Raw genomic sequence first — 19,402 nt, forward strand, 5'->3', positions numbered from 1 at the left:
TGGCCTTCATAATGTAGTTACACCCAGAGAGGTCACATTTTTCCAACACTTACACAAGTCTCTGCTTCTTCTCCAAACAGATCACACCATACTCGGCCCTTTTAAACAGATAATGTATAGCACATACTACCTATTCCTTGACTCAGATCTTGAAAGTAATCTTTAGCTTTGTCCTGCTATGTGTTTAGTGTCAGTGACTTCTCTGGAAGCTCAGTGCTTAAGACATGATCTGCCATGCTTCTTTTAAAGGCCATAATCATAAAGGCTTTATTTTTATCAACAAAAATCCTACCTGAACCAATGTAGACCATGAAGAAGCCAGGTAGCAGCTTGAGGTATGTAAAGAGTGTCTTCTGCCCAGAGCTGAAGGAGCAAAGTCCTACTAGCAGAAGCAAGTGGCCCAGGCCTTGAGACTTTGAAGGATCTGTTCTTCTGGTAACTAATTTTTTTTTTTTTTTTTTTTTTTGGTCACTCAGCATTTCTGAGCTTTGCTAATAGAGAGATAATTGATACTTTCAAATATGTTCTTGAGGTACTGCAGGATTGTGGCTGCCTTTTTGATTGTTAAAGTTTAAATTATATTCAGGGTTAGTGTTAAAAGTACCCTTTTACATTCAAATATTTTGATAATTAGTAATTACACTTGGGTGTGGAATGAGTTGAACCTTTTCATTAACCAGATTAATGAGATAACCAGATCTGAACATTCTCCCTTTTACCAAACAAAAGAGCTCCCTCTAGAATTTTCTAGATAAAAGGCAGGTACGTTCCCTGAAAAATGGTGGTTATTTATTACGCAGCATTTTATTTTTCTTAAAGTAAAAAATTAAAGAAGCAGTTCAGTGATTCTGTATACATGAGTTTTATTTCTTAGCAGCTCTGTTTGGCTTCCTGGAAGGTCTGAGTGACTTTAGGTGGCATAACCGGACCCGTCTGCCCCTGAGGAGCAGGCGCGAGTCCGCTAAGGAAAGGCAGGGAGACAGATGGTCGGCTATTGTGTTACAACCATCATCTGCTGGGCCATGAGCAAATATTAAGTGAATAATATATATGTAATTGGTGTGAAAGTACAGTTGCAACATTTCTAATTCCGTTTGAACGATGGCTACTTCTTGAACATTTCTGTTTCATAGAACACTATATTGAAATGTTTTTGTTTACAGGGTTAATCCATTTTAAACTGCTTTAAAGTGAACATTTTCCCCCATTTTTGACACCACTGTGCAATATTTTGAATTGAAATGGCCTGTAATGGCCCTTTTTTTTTATTTTCCTTAACAACATGAGCACTAAATTATAGCTGTGCAATTATGTAAACAATGGAAATGCTTCCAGAATGAATCCTTCCTTTTAAATTTTCATTTTGTGTAATTGTTGGAAGGTTTGGAGCCATAATAAACAAAATTATTTTACACATTTATCGTTCTAAAGGTCAATTATAAGAGAACTAAAGAAACAACACTATGCAAAATGAATAAACCAATTTCTGTTGCCATCACCATATGTTTTTCTTATCACTTATGGTTTTTCCAGTTACTGTGTACATAGCATTCAATTAAAGCGATTCATTTACCAGGCTGAATGCGGTTTGTGTTTATAGAACGGTGCTTTGGAGGAGAGGAAACAACACGCCTCTATTTGAATTACCTGATTTTTTGTAAGATCAGTGATAAGAGACAGATGTTCTCACCAGTTACTTTCTCATAAGCTGGAATCTTTTGATAAGCTGCAAATTCACAATTATCATCTTACAGTGCAGCTTTCACACTCACTGTGTAGCATGCGTGCGGACTTCTAACCAGAAACAGGAGAAAAATACTAGTTTGGTGGTCTTTTTACTATATGGCAGCATGTTGCAGAATGAATTTTATTTCCTTTGAAAAAAACATGTGAAAGAACTTTGTGCTTCACACTTGTCAGTTCTCAAAAATATGCCTAATTCCTGTTTTAGAGTCCATTTTTCATTGGACTTATTGTTTAGCTTATTGTTTTTAGTCTATTTAGTGTATGGAAAAAGAAACTAATTTTTGCTACCAGAGTCACTTGTTTCAGGCAAATTCTAGAACTCCTTAGAAAAATGGAAGCTAGAAAATCTAAAAATACCATTTTCCTGTTTTGATTTTATTATTTGCCTTAGAAATTATATACATTATAATGGCTATAATGCTTTGCTAGGAATGTTATTTGAGAGCACTAATGTCTAGAGGTTTTTAATATCTGGGATAATGTCAACTAAGAGTCTTATTTATGCCACCTTCAAAATCTTCTAAAATGTTCTTTCCGAATATCAGCAAAATAATAGTCCACAGAATTCTACAAACAAAACCTACAAAGTAAATTCTAGAAAGTAAAATCCTTCAGAGTCCTTCCTTTTTGAAAAAAAAAATCATTTTTTTACTTGTCACCGTCTTTACTCCTGTATGGTACTTTTCAGTTCAGTTTAGAAAGGCATGTGTTCACATCTATGTCATTAGATAGGACTCTGTGGGAAGGAGTCATCCCATTTAATGGAAGAGAAACATGAAGCTCTAGGCATGACATGATCTGCCTACAGTCACATACACTCGGCCTTGAACCTAAGCCTTGAGACCCCAGTCCCAGTGCACTTTTCATCACACCAGGGTTTGAGTGCAGGGGCATTTCCCACTGGTAGTCACAAGAAAGGTTTCACTAAACAGCCTCCAGTCACCCAGGAAGAACGATGGCCCCTTTCTTCATCTCCATCAGTCCTTGATACTCTCTCAGATAGGCCAGTTGGAGCAGGTACAGAACTCTCACACCACCCTGAAGACCAAACCGCCCTTTGTAACAAGGGAAGCCTCCATCAGATAGTGATATGTAGCAAAAATTGAGTAGCCTTGATTTACTGTTACTGTATTGACATAGGACTGTTTTCTACTTGTGACATAGGACACTGATTTTCCAGAATAATATTATTTAAGTTTAAAAAAAATGAGTTGCTTTGAAAAAGAGACAAATAATGTTCACTTTGGATGTGAATTTGGCAGAAGGCATGAGGTTGTACATGAATAACTTGACCATTTGGGAAGCACAGTCCTGTCTATATATGAAGCCTTGGAGTCTGTGCAAAAAGTTTCAGAGTCTCAAGATTTTTATTTTTTCAGAGATTCCAGCAATAGCTATGATCTTACTGTGATTAAAGTGGGAGGAGAGGGGAGCCTGGGTGGCTCAGTCGGTTAAGCAGCTGACTTAGGCTCAGGTCACGATCTCGTGGTCCATGAGTTCGAGCCCCGCGTTGGGCTCTGTGCTGACAGCTCAGAGCCTGGAGCCTGTTTCAGATTCTGTGTCTCCCTCTCTCTGTGCCCCTCCCCTGTTCATGCTCTGTCTCTCTCTGTCTCAAAAATAAATAAACGTTAAAAAAAAAAAAGTGGGAGGAGAAGGTGAAAGAAGATTCTACTAGATACGAGTTGAGCCCTCAATGGATGTCCCTCCATTGAGTATATGCAGCTGTTCTCTTTTAAGCACCACACAGTCATTCCTAATTTTAACATGTCATCACAAAGACAGAATCTTTGGGTTGTTCCATTTCAGTGTGGACAAGCAAAATAAGCAGGCATATGGCCATAATTTGGCTGACTAACCATACAGTTCCCTCTTTGACTCCCACATTACCCCTACCCCAGTGCTGCCTTTAACTGGCGACAGCTACCCAGGCCCCACTTCTCCTCAGGGCTCTGTCTTACGTGGGTGGCATAGTAGGGTAGGCTAGCCATCTGTTATTTTGCCCTCTCTTTCCAATCTTCTTGCCCATAGAAACAGGTTCCGTTGAAGTGACTGGCGCAGATCCAGAGGCGGGGAGCCGTGTGACTCTATCTCGGCTCCTTGTGTTTCTGCTGTCTTTAGCATTGGTGGCAACTTAGTAATTTTTGGTGAATGCCCCATTTACAGAGCATTTCATCTTTATACACATGAATCTTATGAAGCAAAACGATTTCATTTACAAATTCTGGCCTCTGCTTGTTAAAGGATTTAGTTCCTAATTCCCATAAACTTGTCACAGAAAAATTTTTTTTAATTAAAATTCTAAATTCCAGTGGTGAAAATGGCTTATTTAAGTTTGTGCCAAAGATTTTAAAAATCTTCAGGGTTCAAGGCTTAGTTCCTCATCTCAACAGATGGAATGAACACAAACATAACCAAGTTAACATGGTGGTTGTTTGCATTATTAATCTTCAGATACACAGCATTCTGCTACCTTGCTGGCCAGGTTGACATGAATCCTTTCAGTGTGGCATATGTCAACAGAAATGTTCTTCCATCTGCTGCCGGGTAGCTTGATGCCTGATATTCCTAGACAAGGCCCAGCACAATACGCACCTCTGTGAGTAATTACAGGTGTGTGGTGAGGAGCCCAGGGCATTAATCAGAGGCTTAATTATGAAAAAGGTGGATCTTTTGTTCCACTCTTGGAGCATGAGTTTACTACACACTTTCTAAACTACAGCATCCATCTGCTCAGCCCCTTAGAATGTTTGCCTTGGCTGATATGGACCCTAAAGTGTATCAAAGGACATGATTAAAGCAGGGTTAAACATTAACTTGGGAGAAGTGTGGTTCAGGTTTTTCTTTCCTCCCCTCCTTTATCTGTCTGTTTACCTATCTCTGTATTTTTGGTATAGGAAAAACTCTGCTGAAACGCTAAAACTTTAAATTAGTACTAAACTACTACATATGAGCTCTAATGGAGTAAGCACAGAATAGTCATTTTAAGGATATGAACAGCACAATTAGTAGAAACCAAATAAATCCATTATATAGGGACAAAAACAAGTCTTGGGAAAAAAATGTATTGTGAACACATAAAAATTCTCTTTCAAGATTAACAGATTGTGAAATGAGGTAAAGGATTTAACATGTTAGGATTTAGTGTGTTGCTACTACTTTGTTCTAATTTAATCAAATTGAATCAGGATTATTTTATTCATTTATTTTAAGTTTATTTATTTTCAAACAGAGAGTGTGTGTGTGTGTGTGTGTGTGTGTGTGTGTGTGCGAGTGGATGAGGGGCAGAGAGAGAGAGGGAGAGAGAGAATCCCAGACAGATTCCACACTGTCAGTGCACAGCTTGATGCCGGGCTTGATCTCACGAACCGTGAGGTCATGACCTGGGCCAGCTCAAATCAAGAGTCAGACACGTAACCAACTGAGCCACCCAGGTGCCCCAGGATTATTTTAAAGGATTTTTAAAATAGCCATAGAAAAGAAATCAGATTCTTTAAAATTTTGCTTCTTGGCTTGTATTTTGAGACTAACTATAGATTGAATAACTACAAGACACATACCTCTAGTAGTTGAGTATGTTTGATTAATGTGCATGGCCTAGAAGTACGTAAGAGAAGTTTGTGGTTTTCTGACTAATTCCCTGTGCACACACACACTCGCACAGGTGGCTTCAGAGATGTGGCCTGGCTGTGGGTGGCATGAACACTATCTGGTGGTGGAGCCCTGCTCTGCCACAGGCTGGAATGTGGTGGCTATCTCAGAACAGAGCTGGTGGGCAGGGGCCAGCCTGCCACCCACCACGGACAGGCCATTCCAGACACGGCAACACCAGGTGTCTCGGTAGTCAGGGGTCTTCATGTTGCACACCACGTAAATGGCAGCTGCTACATTTGCACTTTTACCTGGTGTTCTCACTTGTACCCAGAGCCACACTGACTGCCCGAGCTTAGAGTGTGACCGTGCTCTATTCATTCCCATTGTTTAACACATAAAACTATCCGAAGAGTGAATATTTCCATCTCTTTGCCTACTTAAAGATTTTTTAATGAAACAGTGTGCTTTAACTTTTGAAAATTGGAGAGTTTTGAAAGTGATAGGTGTTTGCAGGTCTTATTTATATATCTACCTGAATACTCCCTGGAGCTTGTCTGAAGCTTTCACCTTAAGGTGAAAGACAGAAGTGTCTAGTCCCAATGCCATGATTTAGATTTTGGGCACATCATCTTACAACTTAGTGTCCCTTCTCTTACCTGTACAATGGGTGCAATAGCCCTTGGACTAAGTCATCTCCCAGTACCCATTTTACTGAAAAATTTCTGTGACCCTCGTTCCCTTAGATTATATATATAATCTAATCTAAGTGGCCATATATACAAATGAACTGTCTACTCTGGAATTTTGTTCTTGAAAATTACAGTTGTGCTTTCTTATCTCTGCCTCTAGGATATCTTAAATACCATTATAAGGCACTGTCCACCGCGCTTCTTCTCCCTGGGTTTGCCTGGCTTCTCAATGCTGGTGGGGGACTTCATCACGGCTGCTGCCAGGGTCCTCAGTACAGACACGCCGGCGGTGAGTATGACAATGCTCAGCATCCAAACTCCCAGGAGACTTCACAATCGCTAACAAGGTTCAGATTTCTCCACTCTTAACAGGTGTTGACTCATTAGTGCAATGTGAAACTGGGCTCTGGGGTAGATGCCCTGGCAGCTGATGTGTGAAATTGTAGGATAAGATGACACACTGGTATTGGGAAGGCGTTTCATCAAAAGGCCAGAGTGTGAAAAATCATATCCTCACTAATGTTTCAGTACATTTACACAGTCAGAAGCAGGAGTTGTCTCTTAGAGTCTATTAGCATTTTCCAGTAAATGGTGGCACAGAGATGTCTGTAGTAAAGAGAGAATTTTAAGTGTACATTATCAATAATTTTTTAAATTATTATCTTGGTTTTTATAAGTCTAACAAAATATTTTTTAATGTGAGAACACTTAAATTTTAAGCAGATGATGAATACATATTATTAATTGTGCAGTAAAACTCTGGCACAATTCTTACACTAAACAATGAGAATCGAGTGGACTAAATGAACATTCATGGCTACAAAAAGATTATCTGCAATCTCCACATTTACTTCCACTATTAGCGCAATGTGTTAATGTCTTTTGGTAGAACACTCTTATACATTTACACATAAAGGGCCTCTCACTTTTGTGCTCTGTACACCTGTTACCTGTTCAGACTCATTGTTTTCCTTTTCAAATGGTGTGAATAAAATTAGCTTTACTGTTTTCCAGGGACTTGTATTGAAATCAATATGAGTATTTAGCTACCTAAATTTTGTTTGATATATTGCTACTTTTTCACTCTACTTCTGTCTCCTCTGCAGGGTAAATTCAAACTCCAACCCTGGATTTTAATTTAAGTTGTTTTTAATACCTTATGTATAGATGGTATTTCATGCTGGTATTTTCATGTGCTAACTTTTTCTTATAAGGATAAGTTAAAAAGCAAAGGGAAGGGAAAAGAGAGAGCGATGAAAGGGAAGGATAAAAAAGAAAGGTAGAAGAAAAAAGGAAGAAAGATGTTGAATTTGTTCAACTGTTTTTTTTAAGGAATAGGAAATTTTTATACTTCTTTGTTTCTGAAAAAGATTTTAGGATAATCATTCTCAAAGAACCTTCAAATTTATTTTTTATCATTCAGATCAACATTGAACAAATTCACAAGATACAGGAAGGAAAACCATACTTCTTTATTAATAGTTTCCTTACTTGATACTAGGGTTTCCTATAAAAATGCCACACCCTTTCTAGAGATGATGCCATGCATGGCAGTCATTCTCTGTGAAAACTTGTCTCTTGGCTAGGTAAGATATTAAAGTAGCTTTCCAAAATATATTTTTTTAGAAAGAGAAAGAAAATATGATCATGTGAATGTAAAAGTTACATGAAAGAATAGTAACTATAAATTGCCTTGAATTTCTCTCTTAGTTTAAACTTGAAGTTTAAAGTTGTAGGGGAACTGGTGATGGGGCACACCTACTCAGTCAAGTTTTTGGCTAACACAAGTTAAATACAAGTTTGAAGTACCCCTGCTATGCCCTGCTGAGGGAAAGAGAAACGCACACACAGGTCACCAAAATATGGGTTGGAGCTTGTGCTCAGCAAACATTCTTCACAGTAGCCTAAAACTAGAACTAATCCAAATGTCCATCACCAGTGGGACAGATCAGTTGTGTGCACATAGGACAGAGTGTTGCATATATTCCCCTTCCCATGCTTTACCCTGGAACTCTATAGGGTCGGACCTGGGTTCCATCCCAGTGTTGCCTTGTATTGTTCTCTAACCTTAGACAATATGCTTATACACATGAGCCTCATTCTCTTCATTCTCCTCATTCTCCTGTGTGTAAATTGGGACTCACCCTAGGCTCAGTGCTTAGGCCAAAAAAGTATTGTCATTTACCACATTCATTGAATAAAGCTGTGCAACAAACTCCTTAATTTTATTTAAGATCTGATGTTTTATATCTAGTTGTTATATAGCCTAGCACGCAATCTAAAAGTCCACAGTTCAAGCCAGGCTCATGTACAACACAATAGTTAAGCCACTCAGGGGAAGGTATCAATCTCAATGAAGTCTAAACCAGGATTGTCTGATGGGTAAGTCTAAAAAAAAAAAAAAGAAAAAAAAAAAAAAGAAAAAAGATTGTCTGATGGATAAAGGGCAGCAGATAATGAGGGCCAACAAAGCAAGGCTGTTTGAGAAATGTTTACTGTGGGCCTACTACATGCTGGGACCTGGCCTGGCTGAGTATGACAGGGCCCCTAGCCTCAAGGAACCAGATGGGTACACCAAGTGTTTAATGTTTGTGCATGAGTTTCTAGCAGCCACAGTAAAATCACATCCAGAACCCACGGGAGCACCAACTGAGGAAGTGTTCATTCTGCCGGGTAAGAGGTGGAGGGGAAGACATACATTAGAAAGGCCTTCATGGAAGAAGTGAAGCTGAAGCAGAGACCCGAAAGACCATCAGTGTCTGTCAGATAAACAGGGACAGCAGCAGCCTCCCCTTATCTCAGGATGGTATTTATTGAGCACCCACTGGGGTAGAGAAGTGATGAAGACCACCTAACCCCTGCCTTTGTGGGGTTATAAATATTAAGTGACTAACAGCTCAGAAAGTGATGTATGCAAAGAAAAAAACCCAAAGCAGGGATGCTGGAGACCTCAGAGGTGGAATGACACAATGTTTTGAGTTTGCTTCTTAACATAAAATAAAGGAAAGGAAAGGCCTCGGATAAGGGGACAGAGTGCTGGTGATGGGGTAGGGTTACACAGAAGGACAGGACCGTGGTCTAGGTGGAGCTCGTCAGTGTGAGATCCCTCTGGACCCCTGAGGTGAGATGACATACAAACCTGGACTTCAGGTGGGAAGTCTGTCTAGACAGAAATATTGAGGAGTCCAACATTTAGGAGGCATTGAAATCTTGGGGCTGAATATCCTTTGGGAGTGAGTATAGATCTGAAAGAGAAGAGGGCACAGAACCACACTCAGTGTCCCGGAGTTTAGATCCTGAGGAAACAAGGCATTCCAGCACTGAGACTGTCAGACCACCTTAGGAGCCCAGAAAGGTGTCCCAGGGCCAAATGGTGCAGGTGTTCCCAGGCACGAGGGAGCTAGCACCTACATCGTCGCTGGCGTGGGGTCAGGTGAGGAAAGGCCTGGGTGGTGACCACAGGTCATGTAACATGGAACTGTACTCACTGACGGACTTTGGCTAGTCTTAACATTTTCAATTTGCTCTAGTGGTTTCAAATCTTCATATTTAAAAAATGAAATAAACCATTAAAGATACAGCAACTTCATCCCTGATGCTATGGCTGCACTCATAGCTGCCTTCACTCTGGCCTGTACTGCGCTTCAGTGACTGACACTCTGCTCTCCCTGAGAGCATCTATCACCCCACACTCCTGCTCCATTCTGAGGGCATCACTGCTCAGGCAGAATGAGATGGGAACTGTGCTACGTGGCCCTGGGGGTTATTCCCTGAGAGCCCTGGGTGTCTTTCTCAGACTCCGTCCCTGGGGAACTCCAGGGCCTGTATGGCCTCCCGGCTCTGTGCACCTGGGGCCTTTTTCAGGTCCATGGGTGCCCGGGTCCTCTGCCTTTTCTATTCCCACTACCCGTACCATGCCTCTCACCCCTCACCTCACTCCCTCACTCCACCAGCCTGGCTGGCTCCTGTGGCTTATGCGACTTTTAGCAGCGGTTGGTCTTAGTGTCCCTAACTATCCTGAACAGAACAAATCATTGCCTCGTTTTGGTTCCCATAGAATATCTCTCTGTGTGTTTTATATTGTCTTTTGTTTACCTGTGTGCTGATGAGAACCAAGCGAGGTAAAAGATGAATGCTCTGCGTTCTTGTGATATCCCTACTCTATGACTCACATAGCAAGTGCTTTCCTGAATTACGTATAACCGCTATTTGCCTTTCCTCCCACACTCCACATGCTACACTGCCATCTCTCTGGGGGAGGGAGACTCCCTTTCATTTCCTACCCTGGGTGCTTAACAATATAGGCCCAGTGTGGACCCTGGAATTAGATGGCCTCAGTGCAAATCAGGGTCTGTCACTTGAAAAGCCACTGAATTTCTCCGAGCCTCAGTCTTCTCACTTGTAAAGTAGAAATGATAATAGTATCTAGGTCATTGGGTTGCTGAGGGTATTCTAGGAGGAAATGCTTGTACAGCATTTAGAACAGTGCTTAGCACTGAGTGAGAGCTCTGTGTTTGCCACCATTATTATAATTGCTAGATAGTAGTAGGTAGACAGAAAAACGGATGGCTGGGTGGCTCAGTCGGTTAAGCATCTGCCTCTTGATCTTGATTTCGCAGTTTGTGCTCTGCGCAGATAGCGGGGAGCCTGCTTGGGATTTTATGCCTTCTCTCTCTCTCTCCCTCTCCTATTCATCCCCCCCTCAAAAATACATAAACTTTAAAAAAAAAAAAAGATGGACAGATGGGAAGGTGGGCGAATGACATACCTCTGTAATCGTGGTGTCTGCCCTATTCTTGGCTAATCATAGCTGCTAGTAAGTGTTGGCTGAATTGAAATCTTGTGAAATGCCTCCTTTGATATATTCCTTTATTTTTCTACTGGATTTTTTTATTTAAATATATGAAATTTATTGTCAAATTGGTTTCCATACAACACCCAGTGCTCATCCCAAAAAGATGCCCTCTTCAATACCCATCACCTACCCTCCCCTCCCTCCCACCCCCCATCAGCCCTCAGTTTGTTCTCATTTTCTAAGAGTCTCTTATGCTTTGGCTCTCTCCCACTCTAACCTCTCTCTCTCTCTCTTTTTTTTTTTTTCTCCTTCCCCTCCCCCATGGGTTCCTGTTAAGTTTTTCAGGATCCACATAAGAGTGAAAACATATGGTATCTGTCTTTCTTTGTATGGCTTATTTCACTTAGCATAACACTCTCCAGTTCCTTCCACGTTGCTACAAAGGGCCATATTTCTTTCTTTCTCATTGCCACATAGTACTCCATTGTGTATATAAACCACAATTTCTTTATCCATTCATCAGTTGATGGACATTTAGGCTCTTTCCACAATTTGGCTATTGTTGAGAGTGCTGCTATAAACACTGGGGTACAAGTGCCCCTATGCATCAGTACTCCTGTATCCCTTGGGTAAATTCCTAGCAGTGCTACTGCTGGGTCATAGGGTAGGTCTATTTTTAATTTTTTGAGGAACCTCCACACTGTTTTCCAGAGTGGCTGCACCAGTTTGCATTCCCACCAACAGTGCAAGAGGATTCCCGTTTCTCCACATCCTCTCCAGCATCTATGGTCTCCTGATTTGTTCATTTTGGCCACTCTGACTGGTGTGAGGTTGATATAGTCCTAATTCCAGTAGTGGACAAACAAGTGATTTTGTATCACTAGATGTCAATCACTATGTGTTATTTTGCAAAGTAGTTCTTGGTGAGACAGGAAATTTGGTGGATGGTGTGTGCTCTTTCCCTGCCTTCTGAAATTCAGCGCCAACCCTTCTCCCTTATGAATTTTTGTTAATTGTCTTCACAGCAAAAATAATATTAAGTTGATATCCCTTACCCTGCCTTGTCAAGAACATTAAGACTAAAAACACATAAAAATAAAAGGTAAAAGTCATAATTGAGTCATTTGCTTTTCTGAATCTGAATGCATCTGCAGACCAGTTTTCACAGTGCTTTTTTGTATTCAAGTATAACGTTATTTTCCATTCCTTGGAAATTTGCTTTTTCATTTAGACAAGCCTGTCTTGTTTAACTGTTCACCTGGAGGAAAATAACCGGCATAGTTTGATATTTCTTATCTAGGGTAAAATAAAGATTCCCTCTTGAAATCATGAAAAAGTAAAGTCTGTTGCTTAAGTAAAGTTTCTGGCTTAGCAAAAGAAAAATGAGCACTTTCACTTTTTTGTGTGCAGGCACCTCATTCAGAAGCTCTCACCATTCTTGGTTCTCTTGTCTGCTTTCCAAACACCTACCGGGAGATCCCTTTGCTGCAGTCTGTGCCGGAAGTCAGTGAAGTCATCACAGGAACCGAAGACGTCAAGGTACCTGCTGCCTTTGAGTGACTCTCAGGTTTATCATCTTCTAGTTCCAGCTCTGTGGCCATCGCTTCCATTATTGTGCATTGATCCCCTTATCCCTGAAAGTTCTGCTTTATTGTTTAAATGTTTCAGTAGTTTTTGTTTTCAGAAGGCTGTTTTCAGCGGATTAAATGTATCCGAATCAGAGCACATCGCAGTTATAACTGATAGGTTCCTTGGGTGTTTTTTATTAGGTCTGTTTATCATGCCTATGGATCCTAATTATGTAATGAATCATCCTTTGTAATAATTTTAGGTTCAATTGTGCTGCATTAGTGCGTCCAATGAGTTTATAAGGAATAATTGAAATAAACTAAATATTCAGTCCTGTTGTTAGCCTGATTAAATACTACTAATCATTTGAAATGTCAGGTTATTCATTCCTTAGAGAATAAAAGTAAGCATTTGTTCTCTCCTCAACTGACTTTGAGGCAAACAAATATGCTTTTCAAATCTCAGAATCTATCTTATCTACTTACGGTACATAATTATAATATATAATTTAGTGTACAATATATAACCTAATTAAAGTAAAAGAAAACCGAGCTTTTCCTATCTGAAGTCTCAATTGCTTTGCTAGGTTTTTATTGTGCACCCAGAAACCCTCTTCCCTACGCTGGCTTAATTGCCCAGGGAGGCCCTGGTTGAGACCGCAACCAGGCTGCTCCCCCGAGCCCTATGTCTCTTCCCCCCAGGTCCTCCCTGGTCCTTCAGGAGCTCCTGACTTCCAGGAACACAGTCAGAACATGTGGGAAACCAACTACTAAACAAAGTTTTTATTTTACTTAATTTTTTGTTTTTAGCATTACCTCATAAATATTTTACTGAAGAATGCCACAGAGGAACCAAATGAATGTGCAAGGTAAATGTTGACAAAAAGGTAAACTATTTTAGGATTTTAAAATACAAATTTATGTGTGAACAGTTAATGTTAAAAAAAAAACAACACTTTTTCCACATTACTCATACACCCACTAATAAGTATAGTAAAGGGACACCTGGGTGGCTCAGTTAAGCATCCGACTCTTGATTTCAGCTCAGGTCATGATCTCACAGTCATGGGATCAAGCCCTGTGTCGGGCTCCACTCTGAGCATGGAGCCTGCTTAAGATTCTTTCTTTTTCTACCTCTGCACCTGTCCCTGCTTGTGTGCACATGCTCGCTCTCTCTCTCTCTCTCTCTCTCTCAAAAAAAAAAAAAAAAAATTTAAGTGTAGTAAGAATTATGTTGAGAATGTGCTTTACTTAATTTTTTAAAAGTGTGCCGTTATTAAGTGAAAACAGTAAGGTGCAGAAGGTTATTATTACATTTTGTGAAAGAAAAAATAAGATTACAAATATATATGTGCACTCCCTGTTATTTTTAATGAAGAAGAAAATGGAAGGATAAACCAAAAACTTATACAAATGGTGTATGTATAGGGTAGTGATTCTCAACCAGAGGTGATTTTGTACCCCAGGAGACATTTAGCAATGTCTGGAAACATTTTAGTTGCCTCTGCCAAGCATCTAAGGTCGCTGGCAGTCTGTTACCAAGATAGGTTTTCTGGGCCACCTACATAATGAAAAGTTGCAACCTGTCCTTCCAGGGTGAAGCCCAAAGCTGGGAACACTGGTGGAGGGAAACACCATTTTCTTATCCCCTGCCTCCAACCCCATAAGGTCAGCTAAGCCCAGCTAAGCCTCTTGCTGCCCGGGAATCAGCTCCTACCCTGTTCTCTTTCTAACAGCCCATCAACCATCACCACCTTGTCAGCTCTTTGATGAATTTAAGAGGATTTTTTTTTTTTTTTTTTTTGGTCGGGGGGAGGTTATTTTTTTTACTAACTTCTTCAGTGGCTTTGGTGGATGGTTTAGTACACATTTTCTAGTCTTCCATTACCAGAAGCTATAAATTCATTATCAATTTGTTCATATTAGAGTAACCTTGAATTTGGGGATAAACTCAATGTGGTTTATACAGTACTGGATCTGATTTGAGTAACATTTTGTTGAGTAAAGTTCCATTTATATTTATGGCCTGTAATTTTCTTTCCCCATCCTATCCTTATCAGGCTTGATTACAGGGTTATGTCTTCTTCCAAAATGAGTGAAGTATTGTTTCATTCTCTTAAGTCAGCAAGAGTTTTTGTAAAATTGGGAGTTCGTGCTCTTGTGTATTTAGACCTTGATGGTAAAACTATCTAAGTCTGGTTATTTATGAGAGGGTTAACCACTGACTTGTTTTCTTCCATGATTGTTTAGGAATTTTAAGGTTTTGTTTTATTTGACAGCTTAGATAAACTAAAGTTGTCTAGAAATTTGTCCATTCCTTCTAAGTTTTGAAATACCCTTGCATTCATGATGGCTCCATTATCCTTTCGCTATCTTTTCGTAGCTCTATGCACTTCTTAATCTCTGATCCTTTTCTGTATTCTCTGATTTTTCTCACACATCTTGCCAAAGGTCTGTCAACTTTGTTAGTCTTTTCCAAGAATATACTTTTGTCTTTGTTCCAGCCTCTTTATTCTGTATTTGTTTTTATTTTCTACTTTCTGCTCTTTTTTATGTTCTTTCTTCTGCTTTCTTTACATTCTGCCACTCATTTTCTTTTCATCAGTATATTAATTCTGATATATGCCAGTATATTAACTCAGTATACTAATTCAGCCTTTCTCCTTTACAGATACCAACATTTAAGTCTCTATGTTTATTTCTAAGTGCCACTTTATCTGAGTTCTCTACATTTGATATGTAATATTTTTCCACTGAAATTTTTTCCAGTTTCCATTATGATTCCTTCACTGAGTCATGATTTATTTAGAAATATATTCCTTCATTTTTAAACACATGGTTATTTTTATTTATCTTTTTGCTGCTGATGTCTTAAAGGCATTGTAGATTAAATATGTTGCCTGCCAAGTAACAATCTTTGAAATTGTTGAGATTTGCTCTATGGCTCAGTATGTAGTCATTTTCTGCACATGTCCTGTATATGGTTGAAAAGAATGTGTATACCATTTCTTCAGTTGTTGGGTGTAGTGCTCTAGATGTGTCCGTTTGATTAATTTTTTAATCATGTCTTTCAAATACTTTAAATCCTTTCTAATTTTTTTATCATCTTGATCATTAACTGAGAAAGATGGATTAAGATATCCCACTATTATGGTACATTTATCTATTTCCCTTATATATCTGTCAATTTTTGTTTTATATATTTTGAAGCTATATTATTAGCTGCATAGAAGTATAGAATTATCAAATCTCTATATAGAATCCCATCTCTTTTATTTATTTTTGAGAGAGAGAGAGACAGAGTATGAGCAGGCGAGGGGCAGAGAGAAAGAATCCGATGCAGGCTCCAGACTCTGAGTTGTCAGCCAGCAGAGCCCAACATGAGGCTTGAACTTGTGAAACCTCAAGATCATGACCTGAGCCGAAGTTGGATGCTCAACTGACTGAGCCACCCAGGCACCCCTACCTTAAAGACTACTTATCTGATATTGATATGGATATTTTTAAATGATATTTTCTATCCTTTTATTTTTATTTTTTTCAATTTTTATTTATTTTTGAGAGAAAATACAAGTGAGCAAGCAAGGGAGGGGCAGAGAGAGAGAGGGAGACAGAATCTCAGACAAGCTCCACTCTGTCAGCACAGAGCCCTATGTGGGGCTCGAACTCATAAACCATGAGATCATGAGCTGAGCTGAAACCAAGAGTCAGACGCTTAACCCACTGAGCCACTGAGGCATCCCAATATTTTCTATCCTTTTAAATTTAACTTTTCTATATTCTTCTCTTTTAAATGTCTTTGCAAAAATTGTACATATTTTATTTTATACATTTATACTGTCTGATTTTTATCTTTTAGCTGAATCTTTAGTTCATTTACATTTGCTGCAATTACTGACATATTTGGATGTATTTCTTTCATCTTTATATTTTGTTATTTGTCCTCAGTATTCTCTCATTTTCTCCTTTTCTCACCTTCATTCTTCCCTTCTCCTTTCCTTCCTTTCTTCCTAACTTCCTAACTTCCTCCCTTCCAGATGATTTTTCCCACATTCCATTTTTTCTCTAATTTCTTAGGAGTCATAGACTCTCTTTCAGTTTTCTTAAAAGTTACCCTAGAAATTTTAATGGGGCACCTGGGTGGCTCAGTCAGTTAAGCATCTGACTCTTGATTTCTGTTCAGATCATGATCCCAGGATCATGAGATTGAGCCCCACATCGGGCTCTGTGCTGAATCCCACATCATTTAGGATTCTCTCCCTCTCCCTCCCTCCCTCCCTCTCTCTCTCTTTTTCTGTCTCTCTCTTTCCCCACCCCTGTCCCTCCCATGCTCAAGCACACACATACTCTCTTTCTCTCAAAATAGATAAACATTTAAAAAAAAGAAATTGTAATATGCATACTTGTGTTACTAATTCTGAAATAAGGCTGTCTTTACCCTCTTCCTAAACAATGTCAGGCCTTAGAATACAACCTTCTTATTTTATTCCTATGTTACCACGCTTCTCCTGTTCTGTCTCCCTCCTGCACCTAACTTCTGCAAGTTGGTGACTCGAGGTTTAGGGGTGGTCCTCTCCTCCCTCCATGACGCTCCTAGGTGCTCTTATTCATTCTAACTAGACTTTAAATACCACCTACTTACTAATGATACTGAATTTATTTACCTGGCCTCTTCTGTGAACCCCTCATATATTCAGGCTTATATATTAAACTGCCTACTTGATACCTCAACTTGGATGTCTTAACACATACAAAGTTAACACAACCACAGATGAATCCTTGAGTCTCCTGACCATCCCTCAGACTCCCCCCTTGGTAAAGGGCACCATCATCTCAGATTTTCAGTACAGAAACTTGGGGAAAATCCTTGATTTCTCCTTTTCACATATGCACCACATTCAAACCTTTAACATGTCTTAGCAATACCTTCCTCTCCCACTTTTTCCTTACTGTAGAAAGCCAAATGTCTGTGGAGTTAAAAATGGAATAGAATGTGTATGATATGCTCAGTCTTTATTAGCTGAGTATGAGAGGAGTTAGACAATGAAATTGAGTTCATGCAAGTGCAGATAAGCAGAAATATGATCAAGATTCCAAATAAATGGAGGAGAATCACGAGAGAAGATAGTTATAATTGTGAGTGATAATAATGTAGAAGAGTTCAGAAAAAAGAGTAAGTTACGTAAATTGGGTGGTGTGAGATGGGATGGTAGCAAACAGTTCCAGAAAGTGCGTTGGTGTACAAAGGAGAGTGAAGGTGGCATTGCCATTAGCTAAAAAAAAAGTTTTGAGAGATAGAACTCATTTGGGATCGCAAAGGACACATTTGGGATACAGAGAACCTAACTGACAGGAACTCAAACACGTAAGGGGTAACAGAGTATTAGAATCGGAAGATGCTAGATGGGGATGCTAAATGATATGTTGGAAAGAGAAAAAATAGCATGGAAGAGCAGCTATAAGCTAGTGTGGCTTTAAAACTCAAGGCAGGTGAGAGTGGTTCACATTAGGAAACCACTTTATGGGTCACAAAAGTTCTCTGTCATGCAGGGCTAATAGTTACAGAGTAATGCAGGTGTTCGTAAGAAATGAGAGATCTTTGCTCTGAATGAATTACATTTAACAGAAAGGTTAATGGGTCGTAAAAAAAAAAAAGTATGTGTATTTATAGACACACACACACACACACACATTCAAGCATGCAAAGGAAGAGAGGCTCTTGAAGTGGTAAAAATATGATTGGGGGTATAATTCCAAGTTAGATTTTAGTGGGTTAAATAATCAGTTAAGCTGGGGGAAGATAAAAAGGCTATTTGAAAGCATGTAGAATACATGGCAAAGAGCGCAAACTAAGAATACAAAGTGCAGTTTCTAGACTGAGAATAAGCGTAGGGATGAGGCAAGAGGAGACAGTTCTATACAGTGAGGGAAGTCGAGGGTTCAAAGCGTGTGGAATTCATGTATTATGCTGTTGTCAGAGAACCAAAGAAGGCCAGGCACACCTTATAAACTGGGCTGCCCATTTATACTGAGTGCATTTAAGTAGAAGGTGACCTAGCCTCCAAAGGACTTTTAATAAACGTGTTCTGAAGCCCTTAGTCTGTCTTAATTTAAAGAGGTGAGATTCCAGTGAAATATGGTGATTTTAAAACCTCAAAATATATTTATTTTAATTGCTGAATTATACTGAATACAAAGAACTTTTACTGTGGAGAGCTGAGCAGTACGTTCAGTTTAATTGGTACTGGATGTGACCTCTTATTACAAAGAACAACATATACATCCTACAGTTAACTTCTGGTTCCAAGCAGGGTCTTGAACCCCCCTTTTGTTCTGAAAGTGACCAGGTTTGGGAGCAAGTATTTTAATTTTATATGTGGGCATTCAGAAAAAATTAACAGGAGTATGACTTTTTGATCATTGCAAAAGATAGTGGAATATATCAGTTCCAAAGAGAATTACCATTTAAAAATGATTTACAATTGAGAAAGGTAATTTTTAAAGGACTGTGTAATTTGAAGAAAGCTTTGTCCTCACTTATTGTTTAAAAGATAACAGTGCAGCTGATTCTGGAAGTTGTGTTCAAATATTCTTTACAATGGAATATAGGGTTTGTATTCTGTTTGTAGTAGGTGCTGTGTATTTTATTGTAGGGAAAACAATTACAAACTCAATTTCCAACGATTTTCTGAGATTCATGTCTTTGATTACTTGTCAAAACTATCTTGAAGCAATACAGTGTAGTTAAAAATGTCAGCAAAAATAAAATGAACAACTCAGAAAACAACAGATGCTGGCGACTATGCAGAGAAATGGGAACCCTCTTGCACTGTTGGTGGGAATGCAAACTGGTGCAGCCGCTCTGGAAAACAGTGGGGAGGTACCTCAAAAAATTAAAAATAGAACTACCCTACAACCCAGCAATAGCACTACTAGGAATTTATCCAAAGGATACAGGGGTGCTGATTCATAGGGGTACATGTACCCCAATGTTTATAACAGCACTTTCAACA

General features: G+C 39.3%; 1 protein-coding gene across 1 annotated transcript in view; it reads left to right on the top strand.

The window, feature by feature from the left end:
• Window positions 1-19,402, top strand: part of RALGAPA2 (Ral GTPase activating protein catalytic subunit alpha 2) — a 324,808-nt gene that overhangs the window by 168,409 nt on the left and 136,997 nt on the right. The window contains exons 24-26 of the mRNA XM_058684743.1: window positions 6,187-6,315; window positions 12,232-12,360; window positions 13,200-13,258. Coding sequence (XP_058540726.1) covers window positions 6,187-6,315; window positions 12,232-12,360; window positions 13,200-13,258 — 317 coding nt within the window. The remainder of the gene's footprint in view (window positions 1-6,186; window positions 6,316-12,231; window positions 12,361-13,199; window positions 13,259-19,402) is intronic.

This window comes from Neofelis nebulosa, chromosome 9 (genome assembly GCF_028018385.1).
Source record: "Neofelis nebulosa isolate mNeoNeb1 chromosome 9, mNeoNeb1.pri, whole genome shotgun sequence".
NCBI classification, from domain to species: Eukaryota; Metazoa; Chordata; class Mammalia; order Carnivora; family Felidae; genus Neofelis; species Neofelis nebulosa.